At 40.9% G+C, this 18,858-nt stretch overlaps 1 protein-coding gene across 4 annotated transcripts in view; it reads right to left on the bottom strand.

Annotated features, from left to right (window-relative positions):
- Window positions 1-9,911: 9,911 nt before the first annotated feature.
- The window catches only part of SBNO1 (strawberry notch homolog 1), a 52,016-nt gene continuing 43,069 nt past the window's right edge, over window positions 9,912-18,858 (bottom strand). For all 4 annotated transcript variants that reach the window (XM_069557693.1, XM_069557695.1, XM_069557694.1 and 1 more), the window contains exons 29-32: window positions 14,582-14,719; window positions 13,843-13,919; window positions 12,609-12,802; window positions 9,912-11,433 (exon numbers count right to left, since the gene is read on the bottom strand). In XM_069557693.1, the coding sequence (XP_069413794.1) occupies window positions 11,291-11,433; window positions 12,609-12,802; window positions 13,843-13,919; window positions 14,582-14,719 (552 nt within the window). In that variant the 3' untranslated portion in view covers window positions 9,912-11,290. The remainder of the gene's footprint in view (window positions 11,434-12,608; window positions 12,803-13,842; window positions 13,920-14,581; window positions 14,720-18,858) is intronic.

Here is an 18,858-nt window from a genome sequence, read left to right as displayed (position 1 = left end):
GGCCGCCTTCTCTACATGTCTTCTCCCTGGCTCTTCTAAGAACAGTTGTTACTGGATTGAAGACCCACTTTAATTAATGCAGGATGATCTTATCTCAAGAACTTTAATTACACCTGCATAGACCTTTTATGCCTAAAAAAGTCACATTTACAGATTCCAGTGGGTAAGACTCTGCACTCCCAATGCAGGGGACCCAGGTTCAATCCCTGCTTAGGGAACTAGATCCCACATGCCACAACTAAGAACTAGCACAGCAAAAAAAAAAAAAGGAAATCTGTATGAAACTCTCAAATAAGTCCCTTTAGCTTTTTTTTTTTTTTTTTAAGCAAAGAAAGGTTTATTGCAGGGCCAAGCAAAGAGAACAGGTGGATGCTCAAAAACCCTGAACTCAAGATAGGTCCTTTTAAATGAGTGGTTTTAGAATGATTAATGGCAACCCACTCCATTATTCTTGCCTGGAGAATCCCAGGGATGGAGGAGCCTGTTGGGTGCCGGATATGAGTCGGGCATGACTGACGCGACTTAGCAGCAGCAGTAGCAGAATGGACCCTTATTAGTTTAATGGGTATGTCACAGAGTGATTTGCCAGGGAACACAACAGATGAAGGAGAAAGCAGGGTCCAGTGGAAAAGCCTCAGGGGATAAGCTTTAGCTCTGGATCCACTGTGAGCCAACGCTTTAGGCCTCAAATAACTTGTTTAACCTATCTGGGCCTTAGTTCATCTATAAGATTAGGGAGGTTTGATGGGATGAAGCTCCAAGAATTCTCAAAACTCTTAACATCCTAAGAAAGCAGTCAGACAATATATGTACCGTTTTTGCCTAAGGGAAAAGCATCAGAAAAGTCTTGAAATTGTTAGGAAACTTGATACCATTCTGGGGCCATCAGCTCCAAAGTGGAGTGGACCTGCCCCAGGTGGTAAGAAGGGGACTTGTAGGAGTTGAGGGTATATTTAAACTTCTATGTATGTGGGATTTACTGCATACATACTAGCACAGAAGCACACACAGGACTTATAAATAATTTAATAAATTAACAGTGGACGTACACTCAGAAATGCTTACTAGAATACGTGATCAAAGTCTTCCCTGGCGGTCCAGTGCTTTGAACTCTGTGCTTCCACTGCAGGGGGCACAGATGTGATCCCTGGTCAAGGAAGTAGGATCCTGCAGATCCTGCATGCCATGGGGCACAGTCAAAAAAACAAACAAAACAAAAAGACTATGTGAGCAGAAACATTCTGAGACCACCGACCTAAGAATCTAGTTAACTAGGCAGTCAGACCCAACAGTTTGATAACCAGACAGGCTGTGGGTTAAGTATCATGATTAACTTAGCAGTGACTCCAGTGTGGTTTATATCCTTTGGACAGTAAAACCATACTTGACATCAACCTGAGTTTTGATCAGAAGTCTACACCCAAATTTATTAATTTTCAGTTATGTTTCTGCCATTATTTCTGTTTTATTGACCAGGAGCTGGCAAGCTTTCCTGAAAAGGGTCATATAATCAATATTTTAAGCTTTGCAGGCCACATTATCTCTCACTGTTTAAGTCTGCCATTATAGCACTGCCTTAGATGATACATCAAATGACGGGCATGCCTGGATTCCAATAAGACTTTGTGAACACTGATACTTGAATATCAGGTATTTTTCACATGGTACAAAATATTCTGGGACTTCCCTGGTGATCTAGTAGTTAAGAACCCACCTGCCAATGCAGGGAACATGGGTTTGATCCCTGGTTGGGAAGATTCCACATGCCAAGGGGCAATTAAGCCTGCAAGTCTAGAGCCCATGTTTCACAACAACAGAAGCCACCACAGTGAAAAGCTTGCACACCACAATGAAAAGTAACCACTCGTCACAACTAGAGAAAGCCCACGTGCAGCAACGAAGATCCAATGCAGCCATAAATAAATATAAAACAAACAAACAAAAACCCCCCAAAATGTATTTTTTCAAACATTTAAGAAAATAAAAACTATTCTTAGCTTCTAGGGTCATTCAAAAATAGGAGACAGTGTACTGGATGGACCCGTGGACCATGGTTTGCCAATCCCTGTGTTAGACCTCAAAAGTTTGTTTAAGTCTAATCAGCAAACAAGAATAATCCAATTTGCATAGCAATACCTCTGAACAGGAAACACACATGTAAAAACAGACACTGTGGACATAGCTAAAGGGAAATCCAAAAGTAATGCAGAAATTTAGAGGATTCTATAACTTATCTTGATCTAGGACTAGAGATAAAAAAGTACATTCTAGGGACCTCTTATGCCTCTCAACAGTGGGCATCTTCACAGAACACTTGACTTTCTACTGAAGGTTCATCAATGTCTCTATTTTCTACAAGTAATAATTTATTCTAGTTTGCCTTTCTCCAGTAATTGCACATCCATCTTTGTGAGAATGAATCTTGCCTACAACCACAGATAAACAACAGAAGCTAGAGCATTTTTTGTGATACTCAAAAATTTACCCTCTCAAGTTCCCCAAGAAAGGATAGTGAAGAAACTGGCAAGAATGACTGCCTTGGAAAGGAGAATGAGGGCCAAGCGGGAGGAGCAGAGAGAATGTTCAGTGTGCGTTCTCATCTGCCTGTTGACTTCTGTCAGGTGCTGGCGTTACTTATTCAAGTAAACAACCAATCACAAATATAAAAATTAAGTATTCCAGACTAATTTAATGTTCACCTCGCCGTCTTACCTTTGCACGCTACCTTGTGGTGACTCCTAACGGGATGGTAGCTTGGAACCAGCAGTGTGGCCCTCGCCTCTCCTAACCCAAAGATGCACTTGACGCCCAGAGTGGGCAGCTTTTGGAGGACAGAGCCAACTTGCTGAGAGTTGGGCTCTAAAAATAAACATTTTGCACATTTCTTTTAGCCTCCTTTCTCTCCATAAAGGCCTTCACAGATGGCTTCTTTACATCATGCTCTCAAATGACTAGCTGATAAATATTCATACTTATGGAAATCGTATTGTACATACTCCAAACCCCCTAGCCAGTTAACATTTGTATTTTCCATTATCTCAAGGGTGTTGCCCCCTTGTTCACGGGCCTTGTCCTCTATAAAACACAAATGTGCATGCAGACACACAGATCAGACACCAGTGTTGGCCTGTGTGTGACCGACTTGCTTAGAGGCAGTTTTTCCCGTCAAGAGGCCATGTCTGGAGACATTGTGGGTTTTCACTGTTGGCAGGGTGCAGGGCATGCAGCGTGTGCGACTGCTATCTAGTGGGTAGGCAACAAAGGTGCTGCTCAACACCACACTATGCACAGGACAGCCCCCGCCTCTCCCTGCCCCCGCCAAGAATGGACTGGCCCGAAGGCCCACGGTATGGAGGCCCAGGGCAGCAGCATGTGAGGCAGAAAGCAGACCCAGATTACAGACGAATCCCTGAAGGGAATAAAGTCAAAGCACACTGGAACCGTTAACGGGAAAACTCAGTGAGGACGACGGAGGCTCTCCACAAAGGCTGGCCTCTCATTTCTTCTTATTCAAATTAATACTCAATGTATTAAGATTATACATTTAAGAACAAGTTCTCTTTAAATCTTGACGCTCAATTTATAAATATTTTTGTGAGATTTCAGTTAAAATGTAAAACACTCCCTTTCACTTGTTCTTCAATTAATGCTCGGTTATCTCATGTGTCTGGCAGGCTGAATTCCCCGAAACATGAACACCATTTACAAATTTGATTAAATTCCCTTAAGCATTTCAAGCTACAAATTGAACGTGATGCTCTCAAGCATTTCAAAGCCCACAAAGAGGACTCACAAACAAACCAGACTCAACATTTTTTTAAACGTTTTTTTAAAAAAATACCTTTGTCCACATCTAGAGAACAGGAGAGTGGCATGGATTCCTGGTCCAGACCACCCCTGCAGTTCTCCAACCTCTGTGCCCATCTCATCTGTGCAGCAAGTGCCAGCTCTCACATGGCATGGAGGTGAATAGAGGCAGGGAGGCTTAAACACACACACGCACACAAACACACACAGGACACAGGATCTACTCACCATTCTGGGTGTCCTGTAGTATCTTCTCTCCTCTTCATCCCCAAATTCTCTGGCTTCCCGTGCCCAGTGCAAGGATCTGACTGGATCTCTCCGCCAATCATTACTTCGCCATCCAAGAGCCCCAGAGCTCACCACCCTCCCCGTCTCTGTCCACCACAGGCTCCACGAAGCAGTCTGGTGCCAGTGGATAGTGGCTCACCTCCTCTCCATTTTACCACACCCCCCACACCCGGAATTCCTGATGTTTCCTTCCTAGCTCCCATGGCCACCAGAACCTTCACCTAATCACTTATTTGCTGCCTCTACATGAAAAACTACCCATGAAGAATCCCTACCAAAGACAGCCATGAGACCTGATGCTAGACACATAGCAGTGGCTTATTAAATACTTAGTGAAGAAATACGAAATACAGGCACCAGTTCCACAAGCCTTAGAAATAAAAAGCTTTTCATCTGAGAACTAGCAGAGGACTGAGGACTATGGGAAGCACCCACAGTGACTGGCACCCACTAAGCTGTCTGCAGTAGTTTCTGTTTTGTTTTTCATCAGCAGAGCTCCAATCTCAGACTCAGGGATTGGATGGCTGTGCAGCAGCAGGAATGAATTTTCAAGCCTCATATCCCCAAGTTCTCCAGCACTGCGGCACCTTGCAGAGGACACCTGTGATCTGAGCCCCCCGGCCCAGGCACCCAGTGCCAACTCACTGAAGCTCTACAGCGGCGCAGCCATTTTTTTTGCTCTAACAAGCGCTGGGTTGATTTTTATCCTCATCATAAGAAGTCTTCTAGAATTCTTTTTAAATACAAAGCCAATAAAAAGTCCAAGCCCCCAATGGAAAGCAGCTCTCTAGGTCAGCGTAGTGAGCCCTGACACAGCCCCAACAGGTACTCAAGAGCCCAGTCAAAGAAAACACACTGATAAAAGCAGAATATTAGCCAGTTTAATTTATTTAAGAATCATACAAAAAAAGGAAAAAAAAAAAGAGAGAGAGAGAAACAAAAATCAGAAAACACAACAACAAAAAACGAAATACAGAATTTTGTTACGCTTCATGGTTGATCGTTTTTACTTGCAAGGGTATAAACCTTGCTAACTGCAGCCAATACATTTTTTTATTGCATGAGACCCAAATTTTTTTTAAGTTACAAATCAAAATGATTAGAACAATTGTCTCTGGACACTTGGTACTGTATCACCACAGAAGGCTGAAGAAGCAGTGCAGTATCATCAGAACAGTGCGTACCCTTCATACACTGACGGACATTCAAAACAGAGTAGCAATATAAAAAGAGAGATTGTAAAAAAGAACACAACAGAAACAACTGAAAGAGTTTTACATCCACCTTTGTTTCAAATTGTCTTTGGATTCCATCACATGTTGTCTCAAGATGCACCATGTCAGATTAGTAAAGGAGGAAGATCTATGCCTAAGTACAAAAGTATCCTTTGCTCAGCGGGAGGTAGAACCTGGCAAAAGTTTTATTGCAGAGATACAGCGTACCTCTTCCCACCTCTCATGGTTGATGGTAGATACAAGTGGTTATTGAAAAATAATATCAGTAGTTTGCAAATTCAGTATAAACCATGAACAGGATGATTTTTTTTTTTTTCTGATGGCGGCAAGACTGCAATGTGCTACGTAGAAAATACAAGCTATCTGCCCCGTAAAGTGGAAGTCAGAAAGAAGGCTCAAGCTTCTTTATCCTCTTCAGTGCCACAAATACTGCCATAGCAAGAAAGGCCCTCAGGACGAGGGGATGGGTGGAAAAGTCAGGGAGTTCTCACTAAGGAGCCTGCGGACTGACCCTCAGCCCCAAGGAGGCTTGACCTGCAAGTATGGAAGACAGGCTACGTCGCAGGTGGCACCCCTTGCTCGACTCTGCACTATAAGAGTGTGGCCTCAGCCTGACAGCTGCTGCTGCAAACCATGTGGTTCAACTGCTTCCTGGGAGTCAGAGAAGGAAAGCCTCTGACAGAGGAGCTCACCTCTGACAGGCCCTCTTACAAAACACACTAGGTTCCCAAGACTCACCTAAATACAGACAACTTCTAAAAGTCTACCAAGCTCAGAGCAACAAATGAAACGTGTACATAAAGGAAAGGCCCAAGAAACGCTCGTGGTGTCTTTGCTGAAAGTTACGGAGGAATATTTTCTTAAAAGTACAAAATCTGTAGATAGAAACACAGTGTTTGCCTGTTACCACAGTGGTGGTAATGATTACCACCGCATCTGTGAGCCACTCCTGGGTGGGCCCTCCTGGCAACACTAATCCAATTGTTAAAGAATGCCTCCAGCCCTCTCAGCTCCTAGGTTTACAGCCAATCTAGTCAACATCAACTCAACAGTTCAAGGGATCCCACCAGCCTGTCCCCTCCACAGTTAACACACAGCATCAGCCCTTGAGGAAGCCTGCACAAGCATTTGTGCTGCTCTACTCAGGAGGAGAACTGTCCCTGGAAGTACGTTCTCTAACCTGCCAGTACGGACGGACACCAGCACATACTGGGCCTGTCTCTGCCCCTTAACTGGTGGGACAGAAGCAGATCACCCATGCTCACTGGAAAAGTAAGTTTCTGATTATTATTTGAAGGCTAAAAGGACAGACTCAACTTCTTTAAGAAACAGAGAATTTGCAGCAGCAGCAGCCCATACATCACTGTTCAGATCTACAAGATTTTCCTCTCGGCTGGAAAGCCACAAGGATGAAGGATGTGGTGCAGGCCTGAAAACCTGCAAGGGTAGAAACAAGTCAGGTTTACTGAAGAGTTGAGTTTAATCCCAAATGCACTGAAGAAGTTAGAGGAGCTTGAAGAAGTCTTGGGAAGAAACTTTTTCAGGTGAAAACAGGCTCACTATAGCCTCGAAAGAGCAACATAAATGAGCATAGCTAGTCATATAATGACAGTATCAGAAATTGCACTCAAGTACATTCCCCCAATACAATGCATTGCACACAGTAAAAAATTTGTAATAAAAATGCAAAACACAATCAGGCATGTTGAAAAATATTAACACAAAACAGACACAGGAATTCTATAGTAAAGATGCAAAACCGAATTCTAAAATACATGAACAAATTCAACTAAAGTTTTTCATACATTTCTAGAGCAAAAAAGAAAAAAATATATTATAAGAAGCCCCCTATGGGAAACCAAGAAAAGAATAAATAGAACTGGAGGAGGGAAAAGAGACAAACAAGTGGGTGGGGTCCCAATTTACAAGAAATATTTACATTCAGAATTCAAAAGAACTCACCATTTCTATATATACACATTATGTACATATATATAAGTACAGCGTAAGATTAGAAGGTGGGTTTTGGATTTCACCTCAAGTACTCAGAGAAAAATTACTAGCTAGCTAGAGTTGCAGGTATCTAAATGTGTTTCCCTCACTTACATGCCCTTAAAATGCACTGCCTTGTATTAGACAATTGGCATCAAACAAGGACTTTTTACAAATGGTGTTTGCTCACAGCTGTAGCCGCAACATGGACTGCCCGCTGCATATCCCAGCAGCAAGGCATGCACAGTGCATGCACCTGGGTATGGTGTTAGCCAAGGAGACCTCAGATATAGGCAGGATAGTCGACCAATGCCCACCACCACTGGGGTGCCTGCATTCACCAAACATCTGTTAACCAGGCACCAGTTTCACAGCGCCTCTTTATGTAACACCATTCGTAGAAACTACTGAATGTCATTCAGGTACATTTTTTAAGAGAGTAATTGGGTAGGGACTTTCCTCTTAACATCTAATCAAGAAAAGGACCCAAGGGAAAAATACTTTTCCTCTGTTCCTACTTTCATCAATTGAGATGCATCAACCATTTCTAATCTATCGCTTTTCTTCCCCCTCCTTGGAAAGTGGAGGGGAATGAGGGAAAGGTTCCCATTATACAACTCTACGTGCTGTCCTGGTACCCTTGGTTGTCATCCCTGTTAGAAGTTGTTCTGAGAGCATCACATAGAGATTAGCAAATGAATGCCCCAGGGGGTACAGCCAGAAAATTATGCCTCTAAAACATTAATATTTCCCTGGAGTTTGGTAATCTAGAACTTTTACCTTTACAGATGAAGCAAGATAAAACTAAAAGGTTTTACTGTTGCAACTCAAAAAGGTTTCTGAAGTGCTAACTGGATTGGAATAAATATATATATACATACACACACTCCTACATTGCTTTGGATGCAGGTTCTTCCTAACTTATATACAGATGTGAAGTAAAGATACTGAAGAGTTGTAGCGGCAATTTAGCAGCAGAAAGGGAAAATTGTTTAAGATATTTACTTTTTCATCAAGTTGTGTTTAAAAATACCTTATTAATACTTTTAGGAATTTGTATCATTGATACATATCTGGATAATCCCACTAAACTGCAGCTAGAGACCTTGTGGTATGGAGGATGCTAGATCAGGGGAACACTAACCTCCCCCAATACCATCTGAGCAGCTCTGGACTGGGAAAGTGGTTTTCAGCACAATCGGTACTGTAAACTCTGAAAACACGAACATGATTCATAACCAGATCTTTGTGCTCAGAGCCATATTGCTAAAAAGGGAGAGAAGGCATTACAGAGGCCAAATGGACTCACATACAGTTCAACAAGGTCCTTGGATTCAGACATGGCATTCAGATCCTTAAATACAAGACCCGTTTTACAGAAGTTAGCTCTTGTTTGAGACTTGATTTTTTTTGACAGAGGAGGACGTTGAATGCTGGGCTTCCCCATGTTGACCAACCTAAAACTTGCTGACTTGGATAAGGGCACAGTGTAAAGGTCGTCTGTTCACCTCCAGAGAGGAGCATGGGCAGAGGCCCCGAGGGCTCACGTGCACACCGCACCACCATGAGCGTGGGCAGCCGGCACCTCAGCTCCCCATCCGTTTACACGGCTGCCTTTCTGAGGTCTACTCTGAGAGTTTTCACAGGACTTATTTCTGGACCTTTTTTAAAAATGCAAAACAAGGCTGTTCTACAAAGAACAGGACATACACATCCCCCTCTGTAACAAGATAGCTATTCCAAGAGCAAATGTTACATTGTGAATTGTGAGGGTCAACTAATTTCATATTAAAGAATCCTCATACTGAAGCTGCTTGGAAAAAACCATAACCTGCTTAAAAAAAAAAAAAAAAAAAAAGATGCCCACACACACAAAAAAAGCAAAGTTGGGCCAAGCCTACGAGAGACAGTCTCTCTTCCACAACCCTGCCATTCTGTCTCACTGGAGAGAGCAGGATGGTTAGGGTTCCTCTCCACAGCTCTATCTCCCTTGGGGTGCTGATGGAAGCAGACTAGGCTCCTGATTTAAAACAGAACTAAGTGGGAAGTTTTGGTGCAGGTGGACAACTCTGCTCCTGGCTGCCAGCTGGGTCTAGTGGCCCTAACAAGGGACACTGGTTGATACTCACATGGATCACTGCCTGAGATATAAGGATAGACTGAGGATAAAAGTTGCATCCACTGGGCAAAATATGCCAAAGAACCGAAATTATTCTCAATTTGTTCTTTTAGGCATCAAGAATAAATACATCCAAAGAAAGAAAACTTATGGTGAACGTGACCTAACTAAACTCAGGCTTGTAGAAACGCAAGAGGATGACAGCTGTAGCTTACCCATCACTGAACATATATCTCACCAGATCCTGCAAGAAGTTTAGAAAGGAACAAAGGAGAACAGTTCAACTTGCAGAACATCTGAAAGCACTATTATTTCACCCCTTCCTCAACACCACTTTGATTTTGTGGGGTGGGTTTGAAGCCAAAATCTAAGGCTACCTGGAATGTTGAGCAACATGCCGAGTTCTGCAGCGTTTCCATCACAGGCTACTTCTGCAGGTGGTGAGGGCCTAAACAAGAGTCCACTTCGGGTTAGTATAATAACTTTTTATTTGACATCTACAAGATTGTGGTATCTTGCAGCTTTTGACCAGGTTTATACAATCTCAGTTTCTCAATAGTGCAACCTGTGCAAGCAAAAAAAGTAAAGGGGAAAAAAAAGGAAACAAAAAGACCAATTGTCCCCTCACTTGTTTTTATAAACATCTATTATAGGCGAAACAAAACTTACCCATATTATAGATAAGTGTCTATTCACATTTGTACATTACCATTTTTAACAGCTTGAGATAAACTCTACAATGTCTTACAACACGTTAAACAATATTCAAGTTACTGGGTAACAACAATTAACAACAAGAAATAAACATACAGCAGAAGCCTCAAGTGTTTCCTCATTGTCTAGTTTACAACTCAAGTACAAAGTTTTCATTTTTAAGAGTGACAAAGCAAATTAAGATAATGAAGTTAAAAAAAAGGATTGTTTGCAAGACAGAAGCCAATCTGTATTCCTTTCTACAACTATCTTTAAGTTAAGAAAGATGTAACTTTAAGAAAAAACAGGCTTGTAGCCTTTTTTGCAGCACACATTAGGAATGCTATTAATACATTAAAATTAACTTTTAAGAGTTTTATCACCAAAAAAATGTGTGTACTCATTACCTCGACAAGAAACCTGGGGCAGGAAGAATGGGAGGACGAGATTTTGCAGGGTTTGAAGCAACACCCAGGTATAAACACTATAAAAATGCAATAACCAATGCTGTACATCTACAAATGTTTCGCTGTTACTTGACTTCTGTGTTAATCTTGTTTACGCATGCTTTCAAAGACATGCACTGTCAGAACAAAAACTAGAAAAGAACCTGAATGCATGATATGCAACCTTTCATTTCATGCTTTAATAAACTTATTGTTTTAATAAGTTGGAAAAAGAAACCAATATATATTTTCTCTATTTATAGACTCAAAACACATGCATCCGGGGATAAGTCCCACAGCAATGGCATGGATGTACTGCGTTAACCCTGAGCACTGTATAACATAAAAGTAAAGCCAGTTTGGGAAGTTCCAAGCATTTTTAAACCAATTATGGTTCGCAGCTTTTAACAAACTCACAAACAAACAAACAGACTGACACATACACACACATACCCCTCTGCTCACCCAAAGTAAAAGCATACGGTAAGTACCATGGGAAAAGCACAAGGAAAGACAGATGTACCACTGTCGGCACTGCTGATTTTCAGTTTTGCTATCTATTCCAGGTTTGTCCTTATTCCCAAGAAAATTAACTAGAGAGAGCACAACTGAAAAAAAATTATAATTCTTTGGAAACTGTCCCTGATTTTTATGCAAATGATATGCTTCAACAGCATTTCAGATACATCCATGTTGAAACCTGTCTGTTCTTATGTGCTGCTCAAGCTGGCAATGCTCTGGGGGTGACGCTGCTGCCAGAGCTGTTTCTGCTGGACTGCAAGCTGTTGAGACTGGTCTGAAGTTGAAAGGAGATTTATAAGAGGAGACACACAATTTGCAGGAATGATCAAACCTGCAAGGAGAAAACAATTTATAAAGGTTGCATCCAGGAGAACTCATACTGTATTTTACAGCTTCACAGAAAATTCCAAATGATGTTATAATATTAAGTCAATGAACAAGATTCCATACACAAACTAAATGAATACTAAATAACTGAACTGGCCCCTTCAGAAGCAGCCTGACCCCTCAGCAGTATTACCCACAAATGCCTGAGCACATGCATGCGTCTAGGGCAATACCACCTACCTGCTGAGGCAGGAGAAAGCCAGATACAGGATCTTCCTAGCCACTATTTTTGCAGTCTAGAAACGCACACAAGCACCACCATCTTTGGTATGTACTAGTGTACCAGAGAGACTCCAGATAGTGGTACAAATTCAAATGCATACTGAAACACTAACTTCTAAGTGGAGGAGTGTGGAAGTCAGCAAACTGGACAGTGTATACATCCTGTATAAGGGAACCTGAACTTCTCTCATGTGGGAACAGGGGCTCAATACTCCAGGCTTCTCTGTAGTAGAATCTTTAAAAAAAAAAAAAAAAAACAGAAGACAGAAATCCATTCTTTTTGATTTTTTACAAGGTGGCAACTAACTCAACTGAAATCTGGCAACCAAAAATACTTGAGGATCAAAAAAATGCTCATGGACTGACTCTGGCCCGCAGGCAACTCATGATACAGAGAAAGGTCATTGCAAAAGAAACAAAGAGCACGTGACAAGGCAAGTACAGTAACTGGGTGGACTGCTGTGAAGTGAAGCCTGTCACTGAGGGATTGGTGGGAGTGGCCAGCCTGGTCTCCCTTGCTCCTGCATGACTTCAGTCCAGCCTCTGTGCACAGTGGCTTCGAATTCCACAGTCTCACATGGCCCGAACACAAAGAGACAGATGTCAGAGAATCCCTCGTCTTCATACCAGAGAGCCTGCACAGAGGTCAACAGGGAGGGAAGGAGGGAGCAAGAGCGCTGCAGCGCAGAAGCACAACATCAGAACCTCAGCCTCAACCAACTACAGACATCCAAAAGCTCAACTTCCGTTCATCCTTTTAAGAACATCACAGAAAGGAAACTTTACCCCACCACTGGAATACACAGATTCTAAGATGTTATGAAGCAAAGTAAGAAAAACAAGGATCTAATTTTCTTTATTCTCACAGCTCAAATCAAAGGGAAGAAAAAGACTCACCTACAATTCGTTGTCCATCCTCTGTTCTTAGGCGAACTATCTGCATTTTCACATTTGTGCCACTGACAGATGCAAGAACACCCTCAACTTTTGTCCAGACACTCAGTACTGAGCCACATAATACATAGTATGTGCGGCAACGAAGACCTATTTCACAAACTAATCCCAAGCTTGCTTTTTTGCAGTTGCCACGCCTAGAACAGATTGAAAATAATAATTATTATTTTATATATATATATACACACATATATATATATATATGTACATGCACACACACCAGGCTCACACCTACTGAATTTCAAATGGAAACTGCCCTATCATTTACCTTAAGTGACAGTTTCAGAGCCTGCAATTCTTTTCACATATTGGATTATCCTGTCCAACTTAAGGTATCACTACTGATTTTAAAATTACAGTTATTTCTGGGGTCTGGCTCCCTATAAAAGGGCTGATGTATTGGTTTTGATAGCCACTTTGCATGTGTCATTTTAATATGTTTGTTTACTGGACTAATGCCAGTTTATAAGATAATTCTGCCAGTCATTTCTATAGTATTAAAGGACAAATATATGGTTCTAGATCAGGTAAACGAAAAAGGCCTCAGCAAAACAAAACAAAACCTTGCTTATATCATAGCAAAGCTATCTACTTATATGTGTCTGAATAAAAACCTGGCTAAAATTCATCTAAATCTTGAGTCCCTTTTCATAAAGTGGGCCAAGATATTCCATTTTCAATGCCCTGAAATGAACATAATGACTTGACAACACCTCTGGCTAGCCTAGCAGCACAGCAGGATCGGTTCCAAGGCTCAGTAGTCAAGTTTTCTACTGCTGTTAGCTACTTGAGGCATCTTTGTGGTTTCCTAGATGTTACTTAGCCTTAAAAATAAAACTGACTCGAGACACCAATAAGACTTGGGCGGGGTTGGGGGAATGTAAGAAAAAAAGGAAGGAAACGAAGAGAGAAGTAGAAAGAAAAAGCTAAGTGTCAATCCCAAGCCCCTGCAGGAAGATGATAGTCAGTTGAAAGTAAGGAAACATCCATGAATAGCAAAGGGGAGACGTAAACAGTGTGTGGTCAAAGACTTCCACTGTGTACCTCTGCCTGAAAAAACAACAAGCAACTGATAACTGCCCATGTACTTACAGGGACTGACTGCCAGAGAGTAAAGAGGTATTTAAATTAAACCTTGACAAACAGAATAAATGGTGAGAAAAACAAAAATACTAACCAATAAGCATGAGTACAAGTATCTGCAGATGAATTATACTGATCTAACCAGTGGACCACGGCATCGTCTGAGACTACCTGTGAAAAGAAGATGAAAATTCCACTGAAACACACACTGGTTGCCTAATTTGATCTCTGAAGTCAATTTAAAATCATCTTTGCATAGAGAACCTGGCCCTTGATACTGCTTGCATCTGAATGCTAAAGCTCTCCCATGAGGGCTTCCCTATGTAATGAATATTTGAAATAGCTAACAATTACAAACTGTTTTCAAGTGGAAAATGGCTAGGAATAATAGTAATATAAGGTAATGCTAACAACAAAATAATTAAAAAGTAAAGTTAGAAATAACAGGCATTCACTATTTTTCTAGAAATCACTGCAAAATGTAAACACAGCAGTTCACAATAAAAGCAAGAGTTGGTGGGAAGGTATTTTAGTCTTATACATCTTCCTTTCATTTAAAAAATTCTAATTTTTGTATTCAGCACTGTTAAAGCTTCCTTTTCGACAACATAAGCTGCTTCAAATAATCATAATTTTCCTAATGGTTGATAACATTAAGACTGGGCTATTAATTTAACAAGACTTTTTTAAAAGTTAAAAACTTTTCCTGAAAACCATATTCCAGCAATCAAATAGGAAAACTGACCAAAAAATTCACTTATAAACATAAACATACTTTCAATACATTATGAAAAAGTATACATATATAACATCATGTACAAATGGAAAAATACCTTCTTATATTTCTTTTTTAGATCAGCATAAATTTCTAATTTGAGCTGTTTCCCGGTATTTGGTCTATAAACTAAGAAAAGCTTCTTTTTAGGGTTCACTTCTTTAACTAAGATGGCAGTTTTCTTGTTGTTTCTTATCTATTAAAAAAAAAGTGAGAAAATATATAGTCAACATTGTACATTTTAAGACAGGCTTGCTTTTTGTACCATCACATCAGCAAATCTTATCCTTTGAAAGATTATAATGCCAAAGTGAAAGAAAGTGAAAGTGAAGTCACTCAGTTGTGTCCTATTCCTTGCGATCCCATGGACTGTACCCTACCAGGCTCCGTCGTCCATGGGATTTTCCAGGTTAAGAGTACTGGAGTGGCCTGCCATTTCCTTCTCCAGGGGATCTTCCCAACCCAGGGATCAAACCCGGGTCCCCTGCATTGCAGACAGATGCTTTACCCTCTGAGCCACCAGGGAAGCCTGTAATGCCAGATGTGTAGGTAAATACAGAACTGTGAAGAAAGGATAACACTGCTGTGTAATCGAGTTAAACAAGGTGAAGGCCTTAACTTTGAGGCAGGCTGAAGGTCAAGATATTGTTTAGAAAATTGTGTCAAATAAGACTTAAAGCACAATGTCCAATGGAGAAAATTTTGCTTCTTCTAGTCCATGACACTGGACTCAGAGCCTAGACAGGCTCAGAGATGTGACAGAGGAATCTAAGTAGTGGGAGGAAGGGTTTTCATGGGAAATAATTCTAAGGTATGTTAGTCTCCTTCAAGTTACAATGAAATATAACCTTCAAGAAAACAATTTTGATCATTCACAGTCCTCTGAATTCATCTAATTTTAAGCCTACAGTTTGTGAGGGTGAAATACCACATGAAATAGCACAAATTGATCTGTAGACAGTAATGCTACAAGGAGAAAGCCAATGTTGAACAAATAATACACAATATGATGCAGAAGTGGAAGAAAAGGATGCATTAGACAAACAATGGAACTTGGTGCTTCTGGGTTTTTTTGTTTTTTTTGTTTTTTTTTTTAATTTTTAAAAGTTGGAGTTTATGAGAGAAATCCTAAGACAAAGGAGTTGTAAAAAGCACCATTTAACTCAAGGAAATATAAGGTTGGGAAATTAGTATCTGTTCCAAATAACGGTGAACAATTTCAAAGCAAGAGTCTCTGGAGCCAAACTGAAGGAAAAGGAAAAGTTTGAAAGTTATTTTCCCAGCTCCTCTACAAAAAAGCCCTCCTCTACAGGGCTTCCCTGGTGGCTCAGACTATAAAGACTCAACCTACAATGCAGGAAACCCATGTTCGATCCTTGGGTAGGGAAGATCCTCTGGAAAAGGGAATGTCAGCCCACTCCGGTGTTCTTGCCTAGAGAATTTCATGGACAGAGGAGCCTGGTGGGTTATGGGTTATAGTCCACTGGGTCACAAAGAGTCGGACACAGTTGAGCAACTAACATTTCCTTTTCTACAAAATAAATTGTTTGCTAAGCTATAACTTTTTATATTAAGATAATTCTTAAATGGATAAAACGACTCAGTATTTTACCTTTTGTGGATATTAAAGATCCTTTGTCTTTTACTTGTTCACATGATCTGAAACACTGTTTATATAATTACTATGAAGTCTATGAAACATTAGTTGAGCGAAAAGTACATTTAAAAATCTTTTATCAGCTGATATGAAATACTCTAATTATACTTTAAGGCGATGTTAAAGCATGTAACAATGTGATCTACCTTGACAGTGATAATTATTATAGCTATAAAATAAGCATCACACTACAGAGGAAGTGATTTTGTGGACTTTTCTGGTGGTACAGTAGATAGGAATCTGCCTGCCAATGCAGGGGACGTGGATTCTATCCTTGGTCTGGGAAGATCCCATATGCTGAGGAACAACTAGGTCCTTCCACCAAATCTACTGCCTCAATGCCTAGAGCCTCTGCTCCTCAATGAAGAGTATCCCCTGCTCGCTACAACCAGAGAAAGCCCACAAGCAGCAATGAAGACCCAGCACAGCCCAAAATAAATAAATAAACATTATTTTTAAAATTGCGTCAATGATTCTGACATGGCTTTCCTAATGTCAACACACATTAAACAAATTCTAAATCATATGTGCTTACTGCTGAGGAGGTTCAAAGAAATAGGCTATGCCTTCCTGGAAGAATGCCTGCTTTTCTTTAACTTCCTGGCTGAGCCCCAGTGTGCACAATCTTAGATACCCTGACTAGGGATGGAATCCATGGCCCCTGCACTCGAAGTGTGGAATCTCAACCACTGACCACCAGGGAAATCTCAGATGTCTCTTTGAGGCCCACTCCTCACATCCAGCTGTCTGAGCCCATGCAGACAGTAACAAAGGGCAACGTGACCACATCCTTTCACTCCAGGGAAACTGGTAAGGATCAGCATTTTCAACAAAATATACCAGTGCTTCAATTCTGGCAATAATTTCAAATGAAAGATAATAACCAATATCCTATATGGACCAATCAAAATCCTATCTAAGGCCTTAGAGAAATTTGAATAAAATCTGGTGAACTGTACCAATATCTTAATTGATATTGTACTATAGTTGTATAAAATGCTACCACTGGGAAAACTCATGTACAAGAAATCCCTATCTATTACTCTGTATAACCTCAGAGAATCATAAAATTTACACACACAACCGTCCCTCCCCACCCCTCAGAACCAGATCCAGTTTGAGAGCTTTGCTACTGAATTAGGGACCATAAATCAGGCTTATGGACAAAATCTGGCCTGATCTTATGCTTAACAACAGTTTAAGGAAGGGAGGGAGAAAGTATTTTAGAAAGGAAGGGAAAAAAATTCACAAAGAAGAGTCAGCAGAGATGATACACGCCCTGGCAAGATCTACAGTACTGACTATCTGACCCCTCTCATAAAAAGTTCAAGATTCGTACTCTAGACAGCTTATTTACGGTTTTACCCTGCCTGTGGCATCATCATAATTGGTTTCCTTTACACAGTTACTGCTTGAACCAGGTCTTCATTTAGAGTTTGTCATTCCATAAATGTTTGCAAATAAGCAAAAAGTGCTATATACATACGATGGAGTTCAGTTCAGTCGCTCAGTCATGTTTGACTCTGCGACCCCATGAATCACAGCACACCAGGCCTCCCTGTCCATCACCAACTCCCGGAGTCCACCCAAACCCATGTCCATTGAGTCGGTGATGCCATCCAACCATCTCATCCTCTGTCGTCCTTCTCCTCTTGCCCTCAATCTTTCCCAGCATCAGGGTCTTTTCAAATGAGTCAGCTCTTCGAATCAGGTGGCCAAATGGAGTTTCAGCTTCAACATCAGTCCTTCCAATGAACACCTAGGACTGATCTCCTTTAGGTTGGACTGGTTGGATCTCCTTGCAATCCAAGGGACTCTAAAGACTCTTCTCCAACACCACAGTTCAAAAGCATCAATTCTTCTGTGCTCATCTTTCTTTAGAGTCTAACCCTACTTATTTAGCTTATATGCAGAGTACATCATGAGAAACGCTGGGCTGGAGGAAGCCCAAGCTGGAATCAACATTGCCGGGAGAAATATCAATAACCTCAGATATACAGATGACACCACCCTTATGGCAGAAAGTGAAGAAGAACTAAAGAGCCTCTTAATGAAAGTGAAAGAGGAGAATGAAAAAGTTGGTTTTAAGCTCAACATTCAGAAAACTAAGATCATGGCATCCGGTCCCATTACTTCATGGCAAATAGATGGGGAAACAGTGGCTGACTTTATTTTTCTGGGCTCCAAAATAACTGCAGATGGTGATTGTAGCCATGAAATTAAAAGATGCTTACTCCTTGGAAGGAAAGTTACTATCAACCTAGATAGCATATTAAAAAGCAGAGACATTACTTTGCCAACAAAGGTCCGTCTAGTCAAGGCTATGGTTTTTCCAGTGGTCGTGTATGGATGTGAGAATTGGACTATAAGGAAAGCTGAGCACAGAAGAATCGATGCTTTTGAACTGTGGTGTTAGAGAAGACTCACAAAAAGGAATAAAGAACTGACACAGGTTACAACATGGATGAACATTGAAAACAATATGCTGAGTGAAAGAAGCCATACATAAATATCATATATTGCATGAGTCCATTTATACAAGGTACCAAGATATGCAAATTTATAGACAGACAAGAGATGAGAGGTTATCAGAGGCTGGAGGAGTTGTGTAATGGTGATGGCTGGACAGCACTATGAATATAATCAATGCCACTAAATCGTACACTTTAAAATGGCAA

Source organism: Ovis canadensis, chromosome 17 (genome assembly GCF_042477335.2).
Source record: "Ovis canadensis isolate MfBH-ARS-UI-01 breed Bighorn chromosome 17, ARS-UI_OviCan_v2, whole genome shotgun sequence".
NCBI lineage: Eukaryota > Metazoa > Chordata > Mammalia > Artiodactyla > Bovidae > Ovis > Ovis canadensis.
The sequence above is the reverse complement of the archived record's forward strand: the minus strand, read 5'-3'. Positions and strand labels throughout refer to the sequence as shown.